General features: G+C 45.9%; 1 protein-coding gene and 1 long non-coding RNA gene across 2 annotated transcripts in view; both read left to right on the top strand.

Annotated features, from left to right (window-relative positions):
* The window catches only part of LOC308470724, a 169022-nt gene extending 150382 nt beyond the window's left edge, over window positions 1-18640 (top strand). The window contains exon 2 of the long non-coding RNA XR_013982600.1: window positions 14492-18640. This is a non-coding gene — a long non-coding RNA (uncharacterized lncRNA). The remainder of the gene's footprint in view (window positions 1-14491) is intronic.
* CBX2 (chromobox 2) lies at window positions 2479-14257 on the top strand. The gene is made up of 5 exons (XM_080993957.1): window positions 2479-2767; window positions 2899-2942; window positions 4224-4289; window positions 9435-9504; window positions 10672-14257. The coding sequence occupies exons 1-5, from the start codon at window positions 2696-2698 to the stop codon at window positions 12052-12054; spliced, it is 1635 nt and encodes a 544-aa protein (XP_080850083.1). The 5' UTR covers window positions 2479-2695; the 3' UTR covers window positions 12055-14257.
* Window positions 18641-19248: the final 608 nt, after the last annotated feature.

The following is a 19248-nucleotide window of genomic DNA, read 5'->3' as shown; positions in this document are numbered from 1 at the left end:
TCCACTTTTCAACTTTGCTTGGAGAGCAGCCTTCTCCGGGATTTCTCTTTTACACACAGTTCCAAAGACAGACAGGGAGAAAGGGGAAGGAGGATTGCCCCCCCCCCCCGTTTTTTCTGCTCTCCCCTCCCCGCAAGCTGGGAGCCTCAGTGGCACCCCTCTGGAGGCTTCACCTGGGGCTGACACCTCAGCTAGCGCACACACACCTGCTGCTGCCCTTTAGCTCCAGCCCTGGCTTGGGATGCATGTAACAATACGTTGGTGGTGTTAATGCTACTTGCAAGAAGAGAGATAAATAACTGAAATGCACAAATAATTGGGGTGATGTTGCAGAACCACAGCACCACCACAGAGAAGGCCCTGCCCTTGTGCTCACTTGGCAAATACCCCAAGATGGCAACAAGATGCCTCTATGAAGTTACAAAGCAAGGTACGGGGCAATAGCCTTCTCCTGCTGTTTTGTCCCCAGCATTCAGCTCCAATGTTAAATTGTCTCCGCACATGGGAGTTCCACTTAATCTCACGTCTAATAGTAATAGTCAGATCTGCCTGCCGTGAATTCAGCTCCAGCTAAAATTCACTTAATGAGGGCAACGGGAAGGCAGGACCAGGCCACTGAAGTACTTGCTCATGATTTCCACCCCCACCCCACTTCTCAGGAAGTGGCAGAATATATATTTCCTTTGAAGCTGCTCATTATGCATTGCCCAAAGCAGTTGTCTGCTTAATTCATTCAGAGACATGGCCTCTTCTCTCCCCAACCTTCCTTCCTATTTCTGAGCTTCAGAGGGATGAGGTTCTTTGCCACCTCCAGTTTTCTCTGGGCTGGGATGCTCTCTCCCTGCCCCCCCCAAAAGCACAGAGTAAAGATTACGTGAGGTCTCCTCAAGTGCTCAAAAAGGGCACTTGTCAGGAAGAGTATTTTCTTTGCAGTCAGACAGCATATCGTTATTTACAAAAGATCTAGTTACTCCTTCCTGTGGACCTTCCCTTCCATTTCTCCTCTCTCCTGTGGCTGAAATTTTGCCTTTTTCTAGCATTACTTTCCGAGCAATCAACATCTCAAATCAAGGCACTGCAGGGCTATGGTGCCTCACGGAAGGGAAATCTGTTCTGTAGAGTTGTCGTGTTTGGTAATTTTTTAAATTATTTTTATTTTATTTATACCCCGCCCATCTGGCTGGGTTTCCCGAGCCACTCTGGGGATAAATTAGGGATAAATCTTACTAAAACTTGGGTTGTGTAAATGACTATTTGCTTATGAGGCAAACAGCATAATGAACTGACTGACAGAACATAGAGGAGGGGGATCCTTCTGTGTTAAAACGAAGAGACTAAATATCACATTACTTTCAAGTGTCCTCCTGACACAATAGCACCATTCCCATTTGTATAGTGCTGCTTGTTAGGATGTTCCAACAGCTTCACTGACATCACCTTGATAATCTTTGCAACATCCTGTAAGGACAGTCTGCATCTTTATTCCCATACTGCAGAATGGGGATGACATGTCCTAAGAGATTGTTGTAAGATCACCCCAAAAGCTCACAGGAATGAGGTCTAATTTCTGCCTCGAAGCTCATTTGCTTCAGCTGCAATCCTATGCGCAGTTACCCCGAGGTAACTCTAACTGAACTCAATGGGGCTTACTTCTGAGTATTGCACTGCACCTCACAACGCCATTTATGGGATACGAACGAGCTAAAGTTTGGTTTCCTTTTCCACCTGTTTTTCAAATATTCAATCCAAATACGGAAGTTTTTTTAAAAAAAAAAATGGTAGAAGGGGGCTGCTTTGTATTTACAAATTTATTAATGCATCAGTTAATAAAACCATTGTAACTCCATTTATGTGACGATTTGTCGGCGGGTGCCAGCTGTCCTTCCAATTCGATACGGCCCGGCTGACTTGTGCAAAGAGGAAGGGGATTGTCACGATGGGGACCCTTTCCAGGGCTCCCCTACAAACCGATCCATGCGGTGCCCTCGGGATTCACGCGCCGGCCTCCCCACTCCGGCCCCCTTTGGAAGACGACGAGGCGCTGGCAAGGGAAGCTCTGCTCGCAGCAGCGCCGGTCCAAAACGAAGGCCAACTTCAGACAAAGTTCCCTGGAAGTCCTCGCCGCCGGCGCTTATTCGGGACTGACTTGAGCGTGTCCGCCGGGGACGGTGCAGTAAAAGAAAGAAAATCTGTCCGAAGCGTTTGCCTTATTTCCTCCCAAGGATTAAACTCCAGGAACCAGCCACCCGCGCGCTCCGACCCAACTGTCCGATCCCCAGAGGAGGGATAGGAAAACGCCGCGAGAGACAATAGCGCCGGCCGCTTGGCTCCTTCCCTCCGCCAGAATCAGCTTTGGCCCCGCCTTCCCCGCTCCTCATTGGCTCGCTGGGAATTTGGGGAGCCCCTGAGCTGGGCGTGGGGAGGCGGAGCCCGCTGCGCGCGCGTTGCATTGTGTGCGCCAAGGAGCCAAGGCGAGCGGGCAGTGAGGCGCTGGCGGCGGCGGAGGAGGGAAGCGCGCGCGTGCCCTGCTAGTCGAGGGAGGACGGCGGAGGAGGAGGAGGAGGAGGAGAAGGAGAAGGAGCAGCGCGCGCTCCCGGGGCCCCCCTCGCCTTGTTGTACTCGGCACAACGCTGGCTCCGCTACGAGCAAAGCAGCGGAGGGGGAGAAGCAGGCGGGAGCCGAGCCAGCCGGCGCCATGGAGGAGCTGAGCAGCGTGGGAGAGCAGGTCTTCGCCGCCGAGTGCATCCTCAGCAAGCGGCTCCGCAAGGTGGGCAGGCGGGCGGGCGAGGGAGCGGGCAAGCCGGCGGGGAGCAGCAGCAGCAGCAGCCGCCTCCTCAGCGTCGCCTCTGGCTCTAACCCGCGCCTTCTTTTCTTCCTTTCTCTCTCTCTCCTCCGCAGGGCAAGCTGGAGTATTTGGTGAAGTGGAGAGGCTGGTCTTCCAAGTGAGTCCGGACAATGAACGCAGCAGCTGAGCGCCAGCCAGCCGTTGAGCTGAAGGGGGTCCAGGGGCGGGGCTTGAGCGCGGGGAGATGCTGGGCCCAGGCGACCCCTGAGTTTGGGGCGGGGGGGGGGGAGAAACAAGGCGGGGAGGGGAGGGGGCGCAGAGAGCGAGAGGGAGAAACGGGGCTCCGAGGCGCTTGCCCCACACCACCCCCGGGTCGCGGCGCTTCCAGACGCTTGGAAGTTACTTTAGTTTTTTGTTGTTTTCCCCCTGCGAGGCTCCTGCTTTCCTACCCCAGAATCGGGGAGGTGGGTGGGAGGGCATCGTTTCCTCCTGCTGGACTTTCTTTTGTTTACCCATAATTGGTGCCTTAGCTTCTTTCTCTCTCCAGCACCTCCTTGATTTTGTTCACCACTTCTCTCCCTGTGTTATATGTTAACTCTGCCAAATTAAACCACGGCCAGATGCCATGGGTCACCTTCACTACACCCTTTTTGTAGTGGGGGGTTGGGGTTTGGAGCCGGAGGAGAGGATCTGAGGGAGCTGTTAGGATTCCCCAGGCTCCAGCAGAGAAGCTGCAACTGCTTGCCATGTTGTCTATGGATTCTCTTCTGAAACCTGAGATATCAACTGATGCATGTGGTGTGTTCTCCCTCCCCCCCCCCCACCTCATAGACTGGGGAGAGGGGTTGTCAACCTAAGAGGCTACCATCTCTGTTTACTCCTCCTGCCAGCTGCGCCTGCAAACCAGGCTTCCCCCCACCCCACCCCCGTTTGCTTTTATCCTTTTCTTGCTTGACTTTGCATTTTTCTCCCTTAGCACATACATGTGTGTGTGTTCTCAAGTTATTCATAATCCACCTGAGGTTTCCCCTTTGCCAAGCGAATACTCCTTTTTCTTCTCTCTCCTTTCCATTATGGAAATTGAACCTACCCTGTCATGTGCTGCTAAATTCTCACCCCACTTAATGACCCACAGTTCAAAAAAAAATAATTCCCACCTTCCCAATCAATTATTTTTTCAATTCACTCTAAGAGCATAGCCGCCATTCAGTTTTAAATCTGCCAGTGTGATGGTTGTGTACGGCTAGGGCTGTAGCATTTCTGAGGGTTATTGTAATGAAACGGTACTTCTAGACTCTAGGGTGTGGTATCTTTGATAAAATGGGCATTCTTTATCTCAAAAGTTAAAAAATAAAAAACACTAGACATTTGCCTGTTATTAACTACTTGTTTTAGAAAAAGAAGGTTGTGTTTACTGTGACTGGTTACTCTTTTCCAGGCATAACAGCTGGGAACCCGAAGAGAATATTCTTGATCCCAGGCTGCTCCTGGCCTTTCAGAAGAAGTGAGTAAGCCACAGACTGAGAGGGAGGGAGGGAGGGAAGGAGGGCTCCTCTAGGCTGCCCAGCTGGGATTATGGAAACAGAATACAGAGTAGACATTGTGTATTCATTGTTCCCCCTAAATTGCAGTACTCAAGACAGCCTTTCCTTGGTACCTAAATATAAAGTGTTTTAATGCCCTGGTGTGTTTAGTGGTCTCGGTAGACTCAAAAAGTCACATCTTGTTGTGGGAGGGATGTTTGCAAACAATGCTTAAATCTGTAGCTTGCTTTTCCTGCTTCTGTACTGTGCATGTATTAGGCTACACTGTAGGCTTTATTTGAAAGTCTCTCTCCCACTTGCTGTGCTGTGTAAACAACACCCATATGTAAGTAGCATGAGAGGGCAGCGCCATGCAAAAAAAAGTCCTTAAACTTAATGACTTGTAAAGTATTTGTATGTTTCAGCTCCAGTCTGCTGGTAGTGGGACACATTGTATGTCCAAACTCACAGAAGAGAAACTTTCAGAAGCAAAATAGGTTAGCTTTTGGCAATAGTAGTGCAGTCTCAAATTGCTGGCACTCTCCTTCCAAATGCCTTATAGTAGCCACTTTTTTCTGTTTGTTTTATAGGATAGCAAATAATAATAATAATAATAATAATAATAAGTAATAATAATAATTACAATTAAATTAATCCCAACCTAAAATTAGAAAAGATGTCTGACAAAATACAGGAAACAATTTCTACTTACTGTTAAGAAAATATTGTAACCCCCTTACAGCTACCTTGCTCAAAAGTCTCCAACTTGCGATGTTCTGTGTTGTTCTTGGGTTTTCAGTTTGTAGTTGTAGAATTAAGAATGCCTAAAACTTACGCTAGTCAAATCTGAAGCAGACTGCAAAGAGTTCCTGAAGGAATTCTCCATACATGAGTGATTGGGTAACAGAACAGCAGGCAAACTTTGTTTATTCATTTGGACAGGCTTAAGTCCAAGGTCTTTATATTTGGGCAGACTGTCTTAACCATCAGGGCAAATGGTGAGGAAATTCACTAGGTGAAACCACCAATAGCTGCTGCATGGTGATTCCTGCCTTAGTCTTTGGTGGTGGGAGTCGGGGACCTAACATAGTATTTGCCCTCCTTCACTCTGCAGTAACAACAAACAGTTTTGACTAGCCAACCACCTTGCAAACCTCCTCTAGCCACAGAAATATTTGCAGGTCTGTTTGGTAGCTTGAACAGCTTTCAGGGTACATATGCTGAGTCCCAGCAGCTGTAGTGGCTCCACGTGTGGTTTCACATGCATCCTTAAAAATAGATATATCTGTGGCTTGAGGCTAAGCAGCTCTCCTGGTCCCCTACCCTGTTCCAGCAACACCTGCTGAAATGTCTTTTTTCAGCATAACTGATCAAGGTGCTGGTGCCCATTTCTCTCTTTCACCTGTTCATCCTACCCATGCAAGTAGTGTCCATGGAGCCTCTCTGGTTGCATTTAGTAAAAATGAGAGGAGTTCTTGTTTCACCCCCAATGCACAACTGGAGAAAGTAACAGGGGCAGGGTGGGTAATAACTAAAGTGATCTGTAGATTTGAGCTATTCTCTTGAAGACTATGCACCCCCATCATCTGGATCAATATTACTAAGATAAGGGCATGAAAGAGGTTTGAATGTCATGAGTAGCATGGAAATAATGAATGTCAAAGATGATTCGTTCTTAAAATGAAAATCATGAAGCTGATAGGCTGCAACTGTGAAAGGGAAGGGCTTTCATAGAATTTGTTGCCTTGTGATGGTCTCTGCTCTGAATAGCTTTTTTTTTAAAAGTAGGTAGGTTCACAGAAGGTGGGTACTAGCAGTAAAATAACTTGAAATTGAATCTTTGTGTTCAAGGACAATGTGCTTTCAACCGTAAGGGTGTTGGTGGTGTGCCTTACTTGTAGCTTCCTTGTGGGTATCTGGTCTCTGTTGAAAGGAATAATCTTGAGCTAAGTACTCTGATTCTCCCCACTTTGGACGATTTTTGTGACCAGAAGATATAATTTGGGGTGGAGAATGTGTGGGTGTGTGCTTGCTGGAAACTGAAATGAAGCAGCTAAAGGAAATAATAGTAGTGCATTGCTCACCGAGGGTGCAATCCTGTGCTAGAGTTAACACTGGTTTAAGGGGCTTTAAGATTTGTCAGAAGCCCTTTCTATACCTCCCAGCACAGCACAGCCGTTCTGTCAGCAAAAGGAACAGATGGAGCAGCCGAAATAGGATGGGGGAGTCATGGGGGACAGATTCTATATCTCTTTCATCCATACTACACCCCCACTTGCAGAATGACATTACACAAGTGTTAAAGCTGGTGCAGATAATTTCTCCTTCTGTTGGCTTAAATGGGGAATAAAATAAAATAAAAATAGCCATAGGGTATGATGTATATGTTACTGCCCAATCACAGCGCGCCTCCCCCAGATAATAAAAATCCAACACAGGATGAATATAACTTCTCTGGCTCCACGGGCATTGTTCAGAAGAGGCAACTCTGGCAATGGGAAGCTGTGAGGAAAGGGCACTCTGTGCATAAATGGAGCACTTTTCACAGAGCAGCCTGGTCTCAAAACACACACAGGAAGTTGAGCACATTGAGTGTCACAGGCTAGAGCAAGCAAGTACCTGGTCGCAAACACACAACTCCACTCCCATGGCTTGTTGTACCTGCACAGAAAACCCCACACAGGTAAACAAAGGAAGCAGGAGTATGTGCTGTAATGTGTAGTTGGCTACAACTGTTTCCCATCTCTCTGTCCTACTGCCCCTTTGCTAGAATGAATGCCGTGCTGTGTCTTGACTGAACTATCTTGTCGTCCCCCCACTCCCAGAATAGGGAGAAGTGTCTCCTACACAAAGGGGAGACACTCACCTTTTAAAATGAAGGCATGCCCTCTGTTGTCAGAGGCCAAGCATCCCACTCCAACCATTGCTACCACAGACCAGGTGCTTGAGTCCTTTTTGATCTTGAGCAGGGAAGGTCACAGCCTGGTTGCAGGAAGCATGGCAAACAGCCACTGTGTTCCGCTACAACTCCTGGTTTGGGGGAAGGAGGTAGTATACTCCATCAATGCAGTCTCTCACTTCCCTTCCCCACACCTATCACGTTGAGCATGAGCACTGGCAGAGCATGTGGGTGGCACCACTCGCTACTGTGCATCCAGTAATAGGAACTATGTGCTGCAAATGCTACCCATTGCTTGTTTCTCTCAGTCTGCATCTCCCCTTGTTCCCTACAAGCTGTTTTCACACAACCGCAGGGTCTATCCCACACCGTGTTCCGCATAAGCCAGAAGGGAGGCCCAACTCATGGCCAACAGCGGTGACTAAGCTGCACTCAGGTGTTCCTTCGTAGCAGCCTTCCTCAACCTAGTGCCCTCCACACGTGGCTGGACTTCCATGTCCCAGACAGACAGCCCTGCTAGATGAGGCTGATGGGACTTGTAGTCCAGAACATCTGGAGGGCAACTGGTTTAGGAAGGCTGCTCTGTAGGGTTGTTAAAATGACTTGCTCCAGGCAGGTGCATTTTGCCTTGCAAGTTCCATGGCAGCTATGCCAAGATCCTAGCAAGATCTTGTGCAAGTTTTCCTCCCTCTGCTTTGTTTATTGTGCTCCAAAACAATGGTTGTGAGGAGCCTACGGCCATGTGCTACAGATTGAGCCACTGAAGCTGATGGATTTGGGGGCAAAGTTGCCTTGCCTTGCGTTTTCTTGTGTGTGGTGACTCAGGATGGTAGTGTCCCTGTTGTGAGTCCATTGCCTCTCTGTGTGTGCAGCATGTAGGCATTGGCACAGTCCCTGATGGGTGGGCTGTGGTGCTTTTTCCAGGGCTACCCTAGGCGTACTTACCATTTTTCTTGCTGCTATTTATTGTTTATTAGGTGTGTGTTTATTCACTCTTGGTCTGGGTACACACACTGTTGACTATTCCATCAGTGTAGTAGTGGCTTATCTCTGATCTCGGTTTATTACAACTATTGTGTTGCTCTGTTGGTGGAATAGAACCAAAAATCCAAATGTTTGGGGATATATGAAGACCACATATGTGAAATGAAATAACATACACTTGATGTAGTAGGTAATACATGATGTGAGTTGAATACAAACAAAGTACTTGCCACGTAAAGTTTCCACTGCATGGTGGTTCAGCTGTATTAATGTAAATATATGGTATATCATCAGGTTCTACCACATTCTCATGTGTTTGCAGGGCGGGAGAGCTTTACAAAATAGCAGGCTTGTCTTGTGTTCTTATAGCAATGCTTCCCCACATTTCCTCTGGTTGGATAGTCATTAGTATTAATAATCAGTTGCTAGTGATTAGTGGGGAAATATTTCTCCAGTGACAGAGTTTTGTGTGAGTCATCTCTTTTAAGAACAGCTTATTTTCCCTGCTGCTTTGTCACCTTCAGTTTTCATGTTCAGATTTCCATTTCTAGTGTTGCTTGTGTACTACAAAAGAAAGAAGGACAGTACATGCAAGTTTAATGCATTTTTAAAAAATGCTTATGCTTTGGCATTTAAGTATTTCTCTTCAATGAAAAACTAATATCTCTGAAACCATAGTCCTGTTTACATGTGTGTGTTGTGCACAAATGCACAAACTACTAAAAATTCATGTGTACAGAATGCAAATGGATAATATTAAATTGCTTGCACAATAGACCATCTCAAAACTTTAAAAGAATCAGTCTTATTTGTAAAACACCATAATTTTTTCCTAAGAGAGCAACTCCAGAGAGAAGGAAAAAATGTGTTTTTGATCTCTTTGGAACAGTGCCATTAAACTTTTGAGATAACAAAAACAGAATATATCATCTACTTCTGCACACATATAACCAGGGAAAAGTAGCAAATAACAGTAATGTACAGAGGGATGGGTAAGGCAAATGTCTTTTACTGCTTAGTAACGAAGCAGGTCAATAAGCTAGGGATGGCAGAACACCAGCCATGGAATACTACAGAACCAGGCAGGGTCATCTGCATTGTCAAATGCTGGCATTTATTTGAAAAACGGACATACTTTCCTACATTTCTCAGAATGGTTAACCCGTGGTTTTTATTCACCCATGGAATCTTCTACGAGAAGAGACACTTTGAGAACTGCACTGTCATTTTGTTGTCTCTTCAGGGAGCATGAGAAGGAGGTGCAAAATCGGAAGAGGGGCAAACGACCTAGAGGCAGACCCAGGAAGAACGTTGTAAGTAATGGTGATTTCTGAGAGGCAGCTAGAAATGGATATTTAGTACAGCAGACTGTGGGGGGACACATGCTTGCTTGCATAAAGACATACTTCATGTGCCTCTGTTAAGAAGTGTGTCTTGTGTAGTCTGTGGCTTTATCCCACAGCTGGTTATGTGTGCCCAGTCACCTGGAGTCAGTTTTTATTCTCCAGGGGCAATCAGGAAACTAAATAATGCCTGTATCCAGAAACATTTCCTTTTTGAAGCCAGTGAAAGTGGAAATAGTTTTCTGAGTTCTGAAAATTACCGTATTTTTCGCTCTATAACACGCACCAGACCATAACACGCACATAGTTTTTAGAGGCGGAAAACAAGAAAAAAAATATTCTAAACAAAATAGTGGATATATGATTTTTGTGGTTCATGCTGTGGCCTCAGACATGTGATCTGACAGTGAGTTTGGAGTAGCCCAATGCAAAAATCCTGAGGATCCATGCATTGTAACCACGGAGGAGGGAAGGAAGGGGAACCATGGATCCTCTGCTCACGACTGCAGCAGATCCCCCCCCCCCCGCCACCCACAGGCATTTGCTCCATAACACGCACAGACATTTCCCCTTACTTTCTAGGAGGAAAAAAGTGAGTGTTATGGTGCAAAAAATACGGTAAATAGTTGTCCAGGTAGCATATTGTTATTGTTATTATTAGAATCTTACTTAAAAGTTTTATGTAAGGCTGCATGATCTTAAGTATCGGCATGCCACAAGAGAGAACCAGATGCCTTTTTGTAATAACAGGAAGTTACTAGTGTTTTTAAAATGTTTTGTAGTAGAGTAGATCTCTCTGCTTTAATGGAGTTTCCATGCAGCGGCCCTTCAAAAGCCTTCACTGACAGTATTACAGTGGTACCTCGGGTTACATACGCTTCAGGTTACAGACTCCGCTAACCCAGAAATAGTACCTCGGGTTAAGAACTTTGCTTCAGGATGAGAACAGAAATTGCATGGCGGCAGTGGGAGGCCCCATTAGCTAAAGTGGTGCTTCAGGTTAAGAACAGTTTCAGGTTAAGAACGGACCTCCAGAACGAATTAAGTACTTAACCCGAGGTACCACTATACTGAAGAAGCAGAGCATATTAATGTCGCTCCTACTCTTTGCATGTGTGTGTTACTTTGTTTTTAAAGGAACCGGAGGTGCCTGCAAAAAGCAAATCCAGCAGCTCTTCTTCCTCAAGCTCCTCCTCATCTTCCTCCTCCGATGAAGAGGATGAAAGTGACCTTGAGACAAAAAGAGGTCAGCGGAGCAGAGAGAGCCACCCAGTGCCTCAAAAGAAAGCTCAGATCCTGGTTGCCAAACCTGAGAACAAGGACCCTATTAGGAAGAAGCGTGGGCGGAAGCCTCTGCCTCCAGAGCAGAAGGCAGCGAAGAGGACTGTCAACCTGACAAAGGTGCTGAAAACAAACCAAAAGGAGATGGGAGGTGGGGGCGGAGCTCCCAAACTAATGAGCAAGATGCAGCCGCAACACAACGCTCAGAGTTCTGGCATCGCCATGCTTAAATCCCACATGAAGGAAGCCCAAGGTGCATTTGGTGGGTTTTGTTCTGGGGCTTCCTCCACCGACAACCTCTCCAGTATTGTGAAAAGCACCGCATCTGGGAGCCCAAACTGCGGCATCAGCTGGCAGAGCTCCATTGTACATTATATGAGCAGGATGTCGCAGAACCAGAACTCCGCAGACGCCTCTGCTGTGGGGAGGCTGACGCTCAAGTCGGCCATGTCCTGCAAGAGTGGCCTGGGGCTCGATTTAAAACTGAAAAACCAGAAAGCCAGTGGGGATCTGGAGTTGACCGTGCAAGGCTCCAAGGTGACAAAGAGGCCTGGCAGCAGCAGCGCGTTGGGGGAGCAGAAAACAGGGTACGGTGCTGGCGCCCAGAACTTGCACAATGGCAACAAGCCCCCCGCCGGCTCTGGCAACAACCACCCAGCTTCCAACCAAGAGCTCAACCTCCAAGCTTTAAATCTGCAGAGTGTGAAAAATGGGATGAATTCCACAGGCGGCAGCAACGTTTCCCGTCATGCTTGTGGGACTGTGGCCAAGGGCACCGGCGGCAGCCTAGCTGGGAGCACAGGTGTGGGCAAGGGCAGTACTGGGCCTGGCAGCGGCTCAAACGCCACAAACACAGGGGCAGCGTTGGCAGGCACAGACCCTCGCAAAAGCGAGAAGCCGGCACAACGAGCAGCTGTGGGTGAGAGGGATGCGGCCGCGAAAAGCGGCAAGCCTCCGTGTGCCCAGGAGGGGTGCCCCGCAGCAGAGAACCACAAGGCTTCAGCCCTCTCTGAGATGAGCTGGGAAGAGGAGACGAGCTCGGATTCAGACAGAGATTCTTCTTCTTTCCCCGGAGCAGGCCAGAACATGTCTGTCTCCGTCCAGACTAGCCGGGACTGGAAGCCCACTCGTAGCCTCATCGAGCACGTCTTTGTCACAGACGTGACAGCTAACCTGATCACAGTGACTGTCAAGGAATCACCAACCAGTGTTGGCTTTTTTAATCTTAGACATTACTGAGCTCGGAGGCATGCAGGGGGAAGATAGGTTTCCCTCCCGCTCATCCTGTCTCATTGACTCTACCTGACTGTTGCCTTGGATGCCAGAAGGGGAAACAAAACCCAGCTGCTCCCACCCTTTATAAGCTATATGCTATGACGCAGTCACTCTGCATTGGGAGGCTCTGCGGTGGTTGACCATGGTAGCTTCCGGCCTGTAGTTTTATCTATGGAAACTCCCTGAAGCATGCAGTGGGTTCTTCTCGGGAGCCAAGTTGTTAATGCAGCTGCCAAAATATATGTGATGCGGTGGGGGACTCTCTTTCTCAAGAGGAATGGCTTTACTTGTTGAAACCAGCCATTATAGAGGAGGGCAAAGGCTGGTAGCCCAGGTTTTGCTGTGCTTGGGGACTTCTTAGCTTTATGAGTTAGAAATGGCAGAGAGAAATGGAGATCTAGCCGCCTGGTAAGTTGGGAGAGCAAGCCTCCAGTACAATAACATTTGTGTTCTCCAAGGAAAACAAATTCCTCATTCCTTCCACCAAACTATCCACATTCAAACCTTGTCATTTCCTAGGACAGTGAAACCCAATCTAAACCCAAATGCGAATTTAGGAGGCTGCAAGAGAGCATATGAAACGAGAATGATGTTTACATTTCCTTAAGTCAATGCCTTGGATTTGGAAGCAAAAGGGGATGGTCTAGAAGTGGGCATTGCCCTCGGAGCTTTTGGGGCTGGGCCTGAGGGTGCTGCTTGTTGCGAGGCCAAACTGGCAGTGGGCTGCTTCAAAAGGCTCAGGTTGAACATTGGCCCCTGGAAGCACCAGATCTATCTAGGAGCCCTTGTGCTGCAGTGTACAGGAAATCATTCCAATAAAACAGTCTCTGAGGTCTGCTCACGACACCCTTTTTCACTTGCATGAAGCTGCTCAGAGTGGGGAATCCAGCCTCCTTTTCCTTATTAGCACCAGGGGTGTGTTTGAGGGATACTTTGCCCATTGCAAAAAAATTACATGGGAAACACATGTGAATCATTGTTAAGAGTTTAGCTGTCCATTCATGTTTGATGATGCCGTGGCCAGTTGTGGCTTCCAAACATGCTTATATGCAGAAAAAATCCATACGTGCACTGGTGATAAATGGTTATACAGGGGGGGTCTTTTAAAAGAGGCCCCGTGGAACATGTGCACTCTGTATCCACGGGGCCTCTCTTAAAGGACTCACCCTGTATATATGTAGGTGTGTATGCATATTTATATATTTTCCTCACAGAGAAAAAATAGAAGCAGAGTTCATTCAGTAGTACTCCATGTAGACATTTTGTAGTCCTGAGGTTTTGATGAGCAAGAATGTTGCTGATATCTGCCAATCAAATTTAACTGAGGGCATTTGGGCAACAGATCCTTAGGGTTTCTATTGGACCGATCTCTTCCTCCGCATTCTTGCTCGCAAGCTTGATACAAAACATCCCATGCATATAACATTTGGATGGGGAGCTCAGCTTTCTTCTCCCTTACTGATGTTTTGGGCTGCATGTAGATCCGGCATCCCCGCATCATATATTACTAGCCTTCACACACATGATGCAGAGTCAAAGTTCTCCTTGTGATTTGTAGTTACAGGAAGGGTTCGTTGTGACATCACCCTTTCCTGCTTACCAGTGACTGAACCAGAGAGGTCAACATTTGTGTTGAGCCTGAACTTGCCTGAAGTCAAGATGTGACTCAGTTTGAGTCTGTTTTGCTTCTCCCAAAATAGAAGTTTCCTATGGGTCAAACCTGTAATCCAGGTTTGCACTAGCACCGAGCAGCATGTTTATTTCTGTCAGAATTTGACTTGTGTCCCTTCTAGCTTGTCAGGACTTCAGCATGCCCCAAGACCATAGCACGCTCAGAGGGGGAAATGGGTAGGAGCAGAGGATGTCTAGATCAAGGGTGGCTAGCCAGTGAGTTTTCTGTACCAAAGGTTTTCTGTACACCCAAAAAAAAATCTAACTATTTGGGATTATTTTTGTTAAGCAAATTAAAAACTGTTTTACTGGGGTGATCCCCACTGTGGTGCTGTGATGTTCCCACTGACATGCTATGGAAAGTCAGCCAGTCCTCCAAAAACTACCGTCTTTTTCGCTCTATAAGATGCACCTTTTCCTTCCTAAAAAGTAAGGGGAAATGTGTGTGCATCTTAAGGAGCGAATGCAGGCTGCGCAGCTATCGCTGAAGCCAGAACAGCAAGAGGGATTGCTGCGCAGTGATCCCTCTTGCTTTTCTGGCTTCTGGGATTGCCGTGTGAAGCCTCTTCAGGGCAGCAGGAGCGTTCCTCCCAATGCACTGAAGAGGCTTTGCGTTGCTTTCGCTGAAGCCAGAACAGCAAGAGGGATTGCTGCGCAGCAATCCCTCTTGCTGTTCTGCCTTCTGGGATTCAGAATATTTTCTTTCTTGTTTTCCTCCTCCAAAAACTAGGTGTGTCTTATAGAGCAAAAAATACTGTATGTGTCTTTGGCTTGCAAAGGCACCATTTCATTCTCTGCTGTTGCACCATTCCAAGAAGGTCTTTGGGCTCAGGAACTGAGCCCACCTACTTGTTTCCTCAGCCCTAAGACCTTGGAATGGTGCTGTGCTGCAATAAGAAGAGGCACTTTTGCAAGGCAAGTGGGAGGCTTGGCTGCCTATCCCTGCACTGAACTGATTGGGAGAATGAGGCAGGGAGGAGCTGTCTACTTTCATCTGCCTGTGCATGCAAGTGAAGGGAGCATTGGCCACACTGCAGCCAATGAAAAGGGTTAGCCTCTCCAGGTCTCCATTATTTATAACAAAATGCTTTCAAACCTTGGCTACAAGAACATGCAGCTGTGTAGCTTTCATAATCCTAGGGTGTATGAACATTAAAATACTTGTTTATAGGAGCTGCTCAAGGACAAATGGGTGTGTCCCAGGCTTAATTGTTCTGAAAGTTGAACAGGTTGTGTTTGCATCTTAGTTGGTAGCATGACTGTCATAATATCACCCAGGCCCTAGTTTGCAACCTTTGGACCTTTAAAAAAAAGAAGAAGTGGTTTGGCCTTCCAGTTTTCCTGTTTACTCACTACTGCCACATGAGTTTCCAAACAAGGATATTTATATGCCTTAAAATAAAATAAGGATGAGAAAGGAAGGTGCAAACCTTTTGGGGATATTGTGCCGATTACACTTGGGTTCACTGCAGCTGTGTATGGAATTGGATATTAAAGCAGGTTGGTTCATTCAACCTTGCTTATGCAGAAGTAAATCCCACGGAAATTAATGGGTTTTGTTTCCAAGTAACTGCAATTATAAACCAGGTGCAGGTTGATAATGAAGCAGTGATTGTTTAAGTTTTGGTTAGAAACACTAGCCTGGATTCAACTAACCCACTACATTAGTGGAAGCCAGCAAATAGGCTCTCGCTAACTCACTGGGACTTTTCCCCTCTCCTTCCTGCCAAATCCTCTCTCGAGAATTGGGAGAACCCCCAGAATAGTGCTTGGGAGGAGGAGAGGGGAGACCGTTCCCTCTGGTAAGGAGGAATCCTTGCACCGGCAGAACACTTGTATTAGCCAATTGATGCATTGGACCTTCTCTTCAGAAGGAAGCTAAATAGGTGGCTTGTACATTGTTCAGAGAGCTTTCTATGTTTTGGTGAGACTGAAGTACTAATTGCTAGAGTGCGCACAATAGTGGTTCTAAAAACATACTTTATAGTAACAGTATAATTCCATTAAGGAACTTTGCCCAGACCAGAGTAAAGAGTCCCTTTGGCTGATATGTACAATGATGTCACTGATTCTAATGTAGTGTGTAAATGTGACCGTAAAGTCAACTTCTAAATGAAAAGCATCCTTGTATATAGTCTCAGAAAAGGAAGGAAGCATTTATTCTGAATATGCAGGTGCACTTCACGAGGGTCTGCACTCCTCTGCCCATTTATTGTTCTCCATTCAGCTGTCCTTGTTTTTTGTTGGCCTTGCAGAATAGGGACTCGTGTCTTAAAGCAGAGGCTCTAAACCATTGGGCAAGACGTTATGGTCATATTACTGCCCTATAGCTTTAGAATACAGTGGTACCTCGGGTTACATACGCTTCAGGTTACAGACTCCACTAACCCAGAAATAGTTCTTCAGGTTAAGAACTTTGCTTCAGGGTGAGAACAGAAATCGTGCTCCGGCGGCGCGGCGGCAGCAGGAGGCCCCATTAACTAAAGTGGTGCTTCAGGTTAAGAACGGACCTCCAGAACGAATTAAGTACTTAACCCGAGGTACCACTGTATCTGCTTCAAGACACTTGGAGCCCTGTTTTATAATGGCCACTTCTGTTCATTTGTTGTGTTGTGCTTTTGTTTCGCCCCAGGATTAATCCTCAGGGTCTACATGGCCTTAGCACACAGGGGTCTTGTTTTTCTTCTCAGCAAAGCATGAATGTCTCACTTTCTGGGTGCCAAAATGCAACAGTATGTTCTGTTGGTCTCTCTTAGTATAAGCTCAGCCAATGAATTCTCCATTTGGAAGGCTGAAGGCCCTCCACTAGCCAATAATTTGAAAGCTCTTGCCAATGCCTGGCCCAGACTTAGAGTCCTAAATGTCTTCGTGTTCTTTGTCATGCAGTTGGCAGGTCTTGTTTTTGCAGTCACAGAGAGGGATTTCATAAACTTCAATTGCCTGCTATCTCATTGACTTTGCTGTGCATCAAGTGTTTATCGCATACTTGGTTTCCGTGAATCTTGATTGCTTTGGATTTCTGCAGTGTGCCTTCTGGAGAAGTGTGCTTGCTGGCAGCAGTCTGATGCTGCTGCCACAATGAGGTGGCTATTAAAGCCTTAGAGGGCCAAGGTTCTGTAGGAGAGAGACTTCATACTATCCTAGTGTGTATGCTGTTTTGTCCCTTTCAGCTAATCGAAATGGCAGCTGTCTGCTAGAAAGACATGGCAGCCTCCTGTTTTGCCGAGGCCATCCTCTTTCCACAAGGGGGGAAAGCATCCATGCTGTATTGGTTAATTGGTGGCATCGATTGATACAGCTGAGAATTCGGGAGCAGAAACAAGCTTTTCCTCCATCCAGAAATCCTACTGGCTCAAATATAATCTCTTAAGCCCTCTCTATGTTATGTGTGTATACCTGTGTTACACAGAGCTTGCAGTGTTGTAACTTACATCAGTATATTTTCCATTTTGCCTCTGTGCATCCTGTTTTCTTCTAACTTGTGCCATCGGTTGGTTTTCTAGATAAGCTTCTTCTGTCAACACAACCTGAAATATACAACCATTTCCTCTTACTGAGGGGCATCCCTGCCTGTTTCAAACTTCTGTACAATTTTCTTGGGATTCTTGACTTTTGCTCTTCAGACACTGCCATTGTAGACAAGCTTATATTCCACAGCTTGCCTGGAATATTGAAGAGTCTGTTGCTCTCTTTACCTTAGAAGTTCTAATGCTGTGCCTTTCTATTAACCAGCTATTTCAATTCCAAAGTCTGTAATCTTGAAAACGCCTTACTAACCAGCAAGGTGATCCACTCTTCTGACAACTTGAGTTGACTCCATTCAGTTGCTTAATGTGGAAGTAAGTGAAACATTTAAGGAGGGGAGGGGGGAATCTAGTTGACAAGTTGTGAATTCATATACAGTTTAATCTGTTGTGGCAAATTGGTGCTGACCATGTTTACCAGTTGATAAAGTTAGTATTCAAAGCCTATCTTTATATATTTTTCTTAGGTTTGCTGCTATGTGTCTTGAGTATATTAGTTGTGTGGCAAACTGCTGTTTAAAGTCTTGTCACTACTTTCTCAATTTTTGAAGAGTTTTTGTTAAAAATAAAAAAACATGAATAATGCTACGTATTTGTATATCAAATGGATATTTTTCATCTGGAATAATTAAGTTGCTCTTTTGCATTGGCTGGAAGAAGTTATCCGTTGTAAGTCACTTGGTTAAAGGTGTAGTATGCACAGTACCAAAACTATTAAAAAAAAATCACAAAACCGATTTAGTTTTATATTTTGCTGTTCACGTTCCTATAATATTCTGTGTACCAGTTCTGCATTCAAGAAGAATTGCTTTTACAAGAAGGAAACTTGTGAGAATTGGTTCTGTGCTTTTTGTAATGTGTGTCAATCACTGTGTGTTTAATTTTTTTTAAAAAGCCAAATAGTTCTTGTATGACATTTTCTAATTGCTTTAACTAGAGCTGTTCCTTTGCTTTTATGCTAAGAGAACAAAAGTTGGAGATGTTATTACCCTGGGAAAGCTTAGGTTCTTTGTTAGAGTGGGACAGACTTTCCAGCCAGAATATTAAATAAGGCTGAAAGCAATGTCTGCCCATTGATCTCACTGTGGGTTCATTGCTGCATTTGGGGTTTGTTTGCTTGACCCTGGCTGGCTGGCTTTGCTTGCTTCTCTTGTGTGATGTCTTATCTTCCAGTTTCCTTTGGCCATTAACTTTAGTTTAGGCTTGAGATTTCTAGGCTGTTTTGTGTGTTTGTTTTTTTTAATTTATTTTACAGGTTAAAAGGGCTCCTAGAAGATGCTATGCTGGACAATTTTTGTATAACTTTCAATTCATTGTTTTAGTATCAATAAATATTTTTTTAACTTTTCAGCTCACTGTGGCCTATGCATAGTTCAATTCCTGTACTTGAATTGATTGGTTGTATTTCTATGTGCAACTTTCCATTCAGATGGATCCCAAATACTTCCTTCTCCACTGTACTCTTTCCCCCACCGAAAGAGAGAGAGAGAGAAATTATAAGGTACTAGTGTATTTAAATACTGGGCAAAAGAACTATCTAATGTATCAGTAGATGTACACAAGAAAAGAAAAACAGTCAAGTCCTTCTGCTCATCTGACGACTTGTGGAACATTCTTTATAACATCTTGTATAACACCCTGGCACTATCAACTGACAATTAACAGGTCCAGAGCCGGTTCTGCCATTAGGTGGCTGCCTCAGGTTGCAGAAGCCCCCAAGGTAGCAGCCCCACAGGCTCCCTGCCACTGCTGTCAGCTGAATTTGTATCTGAAATCATGTGAGATCTCGTCCAAATTTTGCACTTACACCAGCACTGCTTCTCTGCTGATGGCAAAAGCAGCGCCAGTGGCAAAAGGTATGGAGGCGGCAGGGCAGGGAAAGGTGTTTTGCCTCAAGCCCTGAACAGGTGTGTCCACAAATTACCGTAATCTAATGTTTATTTTCATCTTGTCCACGTGACTT

The sequence above is a fragment of the Podarcis pityusensis genome (genome assembly GCF_964106645.2).
Source record: "Podarcis pityusensis genome assembly, chromosome: 2".
Classification (NCBI taxonomy): domain Eukaryota; kingdom Metazoa; phylum Chordata; class Lepidosauria; order Squamata; family Lacertidae; genus Podarcis; species Podarcis pityusensis.
Note: the sequence above shows the minus strand (reverse complement) of the source record. Positions and strands in the feature narration are given on the sequence as shown.